This window comes from Carassius carassius, chromosome 3 (assembly GCF_963082965.1).
Source record: "Carassius carassius chromosome 3, fCarCar2.1, whole genome shotgun sequence".
NCBI classification, from domain to species: domain Eukaryota; kingdom Metazoa; phylum Chordata; class Actinopteri; order Cypriniformes; family Cyprinidae; genus Carassius; species Carassius carassius.
In genome coordinates this window covers 28,999,997-29,005,324 of record NC_081757.1, presented here as the reverse complement: position 1 = coordinate 29,005,324, position 5,328 = coordinate 28,999,997, and the positions used below count along the sequence as shown (strand labels likewise).

Here is a 5,328-nt window from a genome sequence, read left to right as displayed (position 1 = left end):
GAAGGATTGTGTGACTGGAGTAAGGATGCCAAAGAATTTGTTTGAAAGTCAGCTTTAATTGTTTCTGTTTAACTGCTCCCCCAAGTGGATATTAAATTATGTTGTGGGATAATTAAATATATTCTTAATAAACTACAAACATAAAATTATATACTTTTATTTTGTTCTCACATTCTTTCTTGTAACACCTCCCTCTCAGTGGCACAGATGACTGAAAGGCTCATTATGCAGCTCATTATGTAGGCCTTTGTCTTCTCAGATGTAAATCACAATGATATTCATGATAGTTGACGCCTACTCGCATATGACTTTTACCAACAAAAAGTGTCTTAGAAAATTTAAATCAATATATTGTTTTCTGTGAGTGAGTAAACAAGATGATTTTCACATCATTTAGAAAGAAAAATCTAGGCTACAAGCTCCAGTTCTCAAAACTCGCGGGAACCATTGTTCTTTATGTGTTTTTTTTGCCTTACTCAAGTGTTTTAACATTTTTAGTTTTTCAATAACCACGCATAATATTTTTTTTTCTCAAAAACACAATCATGTACATACATGCATTTCACATATTATTACAGCCCAGTTTGTGCTGATTACAGTGAGATTAGACTTTACCCATTTAGACATTTATAAGAAACTGAAAAAAGCACAAATGTCAGGGCATGACAAAACTTCTCCAGGCCCCAAAAATACCCTTAGACTCCAGAGGGTTAATGCCGGATTCGCACAAAGATTATTCTTGAAAGATGGAGCAGTTCCCTCTTTGTCTGGAGAAGGCGTTGTTTATGGACCACAACCGGTAAGTGTATTATTATTTAAGTTGGTGCGTTTAACAGTTTCTGTAACTTATTACACAAAGGGCAACACTGTTTAGCTTTGTTAACTAGAATGTAGGGAAATAGAATGCGATTTTCATGCGCATCTTGTCAGTAAAGGCGTTCTGTGATTAGAAGTACATCTCCAGCACACACGTTCAGATCAGGATTGCCAGGTTTTCAAAACAAATCCTACCCACTTGCTTCTCAAAACTAGTCCAAAACTAGCCCAATCGTGTTTCCAGGAGGGCAGCGTGCACTAAGATGGTGTCGAATCACAACACAGGAACCACTGGCACAATCGAACTCGTTATTTCTGAAAGAAGGGGCTTTATAAAACAAGGAAGTCATCAGCCCGTTTTTATGGAAGTGAAAACAGCGGTATACAGATAAGTCAATTGTGTGAAAAATACTGTTTTTTTACATGCAAAACATGAACACATGTTATATTGCACACTGTAAACACAATCAAAGCTTAAAAAAAGACAAAAACATGACCTTTAAATATGATTTCATGTAAAGGGCACCTACTATGCCCCTTTTTACAAGATGTAATATTGGTCTTGGGTGTCCCCAGAATGTATTTGTGAAGTTTCAGCACAAAATACCCCACAGTTAATTTATCATAACCATTTGAAAATGTCATTTTTGGGGCCTGTTTTAAAAAGAGCTGTTTTGGTGTGTACCACCTAAAATATAAATGAGCTGCATATCCCCGCCCTGCCTTTGGATGAGGGCATAACTTGCATACCTATGGCAATAAACAGTCGGTAGAAGCAGAATGGCTGAGAGTGAGAGACCCGCTCTTTTGTATGGCATTCAGCCGTACATGTTTGAACCGGAATCAGACCCATATGATGAAGAGACTCCGGCAGAAGAAACACAATTGAGAATGGAGCAGGACGTCTCTGAATGGTTATTTGATACATTTATGTACTTGTAGAGTTTTAATCGTGTCCCCTTTGCAATTATGGATGTGCAACATACACACACACACACTGTGATAACGTTCGCGCAATTTTTTTAAACTACAAACACAAATACTGTGATAACGTTTGTACAAACAAAATTATATTTATGCGACGGAAAGGTTGCGTCATGTTGACATTACTTGTCGTACAGGTGCTTATGTGGCAAATGTGAGAAGATGGCTACAGAACTAGAAAATATATGCTGCAGGGAGATAGAGCAGGTATTCATTTATTTACATTTGTAATTGTTGCAAAAAATAATACGTGACATAAAACTGTCTGACGCTATTTGTTGTATCAAAGGTTACAAGACGGATGAAACAACTTCAAGTCACTCCATCATGTATGGTAGACCATCCCGGAATGGATCGAGTTTGTTTCAATGTGTTTTCGTTACAAAACGCTTTTAACATTTACTGGGCTGACTATGGTCCCCTGCGACCTCGTGGAGTACAACAGTGAGTGTTAATGATTAGCACATTTAAGAAAAATGTCTATTTCTTCTAAATATTACAAATGTTTGAATATTTAGTCTAATATTTCCCGGGTTATATTCAAAGGAAATTATTGTGAAAACAAAACATATTATAGATTTAAATAATTTCACAACAACTTGCATATACATTTTTTTTTTATTTAAATTATGTATAAAGACACTGAACTGAACAAATAAGTTTAGAAATAAAATAATTTTAATAAAAGGACATTCCTCCAAAAATAAATTGAACCATGATCAATTACTCCAGACAACAAATGATAGATATTTGAAAGAAAAAAACCCAGAAAAAAATCCTTGAACCCTGTTTTGAGAACGTGCCTGTGTGTGTGCGTTAGTCGTTACAGATTTTTAGCTTATCAGAGTTTTGTGAGCTGGTGCTGGGGTTTCCTTGGACGAAAAGTTCGAGTTGTGATTCCAGCCTGTGTGGTCCTGAGGATTCAACGAGAGTTTCCTGATGCCCAGGGTAGTTATGTAGGTTTTCGACCACCTATTGATTAAACCGAGATACCCTACTACAAATGGCCTCCTCCTTCTTTGGCCGGTCATACTCTGCACACAATGCTGGTGGTATTGGTATCCTCAAAACATCATCCACATATGGTGCAGGATCCACAAAGACTTTATCAAATATGAGGTCCAGCAGGTCATCCACATATCCTGTGCAATATAACATTTTATTTTATTTTTAATTAATAAAATATTGAGTTTTCAAATAGCTTGTAAGAAACGATGCAAAAAAGATATGTACATTTGTAGTAAATTTGTTAAGTAAACTCATTTTATACATACTGAATGTTGCTTGTGTCTTAACTTCTCTGACCCAGTATTCTCCCTTCTTGGCCTTTGGAAAGGTCACTTTGAACACCGGTCGACCAGCTGCTGTTGTGGCTTGAGGACGCCCGGCATTCTCATTGTAATGTAGTGCAGCCAGGTATAGTCTGTAAGCAAAAAAAAAAACATTTTCAACATACAATGTCTACAGTGTATGTAAAAGTAAATGTATTTTTACAACAATAACATTACCTGCACAACATTCCCAGGAATGGAAAAACCACATATTTTGGTGTAAACCGTAGTATTACACTGTGGAAAACCTTGATAGAAGAAGTCTGGTAGTGCGGACTTAGCTTGGCAACATCCTTCACAATTCTCTTGTTGAAGAGAACTCTCTCCAACTTGAAATATGGCAGTGTTCCTAAATTATTGGAAGTGTTACTATAGTATGATATGTAATTTTAAATAAAAAAAGGCAAGCTATATGATCTGCATACATTTTTTAAAAAGTAACTATTGCTTCTTTAGCCTACATACCAGCAGCTAGCCACTTTTTTGTGTCTCGACTTCTCCTTGTTCCATGTAGACATGCTGGAAAATTGTTGTCTTCATGTGTGTGCTTATTTTGCATATGGTTTAGCATAGACGTCCATTTAGCCACTCTTTAAGGGCCACTGCTTGATGATGCAGCAGTCCAATAAATGTGGTTTTTTATACTATGCAACCATTTATGTATTTTCTCACAACCCTTCAACTTGCACACTTTTTCCAGCTGCTTTGAAATTCCTGGAGATTGCAATTAAATACAAACATGACAACACACAATAAGTAGAGCAATGTGTCATTACATATAATGTAATGGTGGTGTTTATATATATATATATATATATATATATATATATATATATATATATATATATATATATATATATATATATATATAAATAAATGATCCACTAACACATACAGTAATCATCCGCTAATACAGTTTCATCGCAATTAATAGTCTGTAAAAATCTAGAAAATGATATGATGGTAGTAAGGTTATTTACCTTTCTCTACGTGCCAGACATCATAGAATTGGTTGACATTGCGTTCCCTGAGGAATTTTTGTATTTGCGGATGTCGGTCAGTCACAATGCAGTCCAGAGTCACTCCACGAGCATCCAAAAAGTCAAGACCTCTCTTCAAACCTTCCTTTTCCATGTGGTAACTTCCTCCCACTTCATTACTCTGACAAGTGATTAAAATATATTTATTTTTATGCGTTTAAAATAAAATATTCAAGTTTTCCAGGACATTGCATCAAAGGTTTCTGCTCATTTACCTGGACGAGTTGTACATCAACAATGTTGTTTGTCTCCAGGTCCATCATTGTGTAACTGCCATATTTGGCAGAGTGCCCTTCAAAAACAAAAATACATAATTTCTTATTACACAATGTGCCTTGTCTATAAAATAAAATTCTATATATTTTTTTCTTTATAAAAAAACAGTGTAAATTTGTCCCACAATGTACCTGGTGAGTCAGCCCTCATATCTCCTCCAACAATGACCTTTTCCCTTTGAGCCAACAGCTGTAGCATCTCATCCTGCCAGTTTCTCCATTTGTAAACATTAGCAGGCTCAATGCACATTCGTGCATGACGACGAAAGGTGTCGTACTTGAAAAGATGTAACTTCATAGCTGCAAATATCTGACAACACATAGAGAAAAGTTGGTAAACAGTAAATTAATAAATTAATAAACATAATTTTTTTTACATTATAAATGTTTAGTGTAACTGCAAAACTATTAATTATTTCATTTACAAATACCTCTTCAATTGTGAAAAATGAAGCACCAGTGAGATACACAGCAGCAGAAAGGTGAAGGTTTCCACCTGGAGTACTGCCCAAAATCGGCTGACTGTTCCATTTCCTTGAGAACTGACAATGGTGGCAGAGTTGTTCAACACGTAGAAATGTTCCAATCCTTTGTGATCTTATATGACAGCTTCTATGACATACCGGGCACACCTCAAACAGTTCCATGATGCAGGTCTCATTGACAATATATTTACACATTTTTTTGAATAGGGCTGGATTCTTGAGCTCTGAAAAAAAAAAAAAAAACATTAATTTACATAAGAACTACATAAAAATTAGATATGCTATAATTAAAACAAACATTATTCTAAAATATAATATAAACTTATGACAAGTCTTTTGGCTCTGCTGATGTGTCTGCCTCTGCAGGATTAAATGTGACATCAGTCTCTTGTGCTGT

At 35.5% G+C, this 5,328-nt stretch overlaps 1 protein-coding gene across 1 annotated transcript; it reads right to left on the bottom strand.

Annotated features, from left to right (window-relative positions):
• Positions 1 to 3,723: 3,723 nt before the first annotated feature.
• On the bottom strand, positions 3,724 to 5,118 carry LOC132113062 (uncharacterized). Its single transcript, XM_059520870.1, has 5 exons — positions 4,878 to 5,118; positions 4,579 to 4,756; positions 4,387 to 4,463; positions 4,112 to 4,292; positions 3,724 to 3,845 (listed from the first exon to the last, which is right to left on the bottom strand). The coding sequence occupies exons 1-5, from the start codon at positions 5,091 to 5,093 to the stop codon at positions 3,724 to 3,726; spliced, it is 774 nt and encodes a 257-aa protein (XP_059376853.1). The 5' UTR covers positions 5,094 to 5,118.
• Between the last annotated feature and the right edge of the window lie 210 nt (positions 5,119 to 5,328).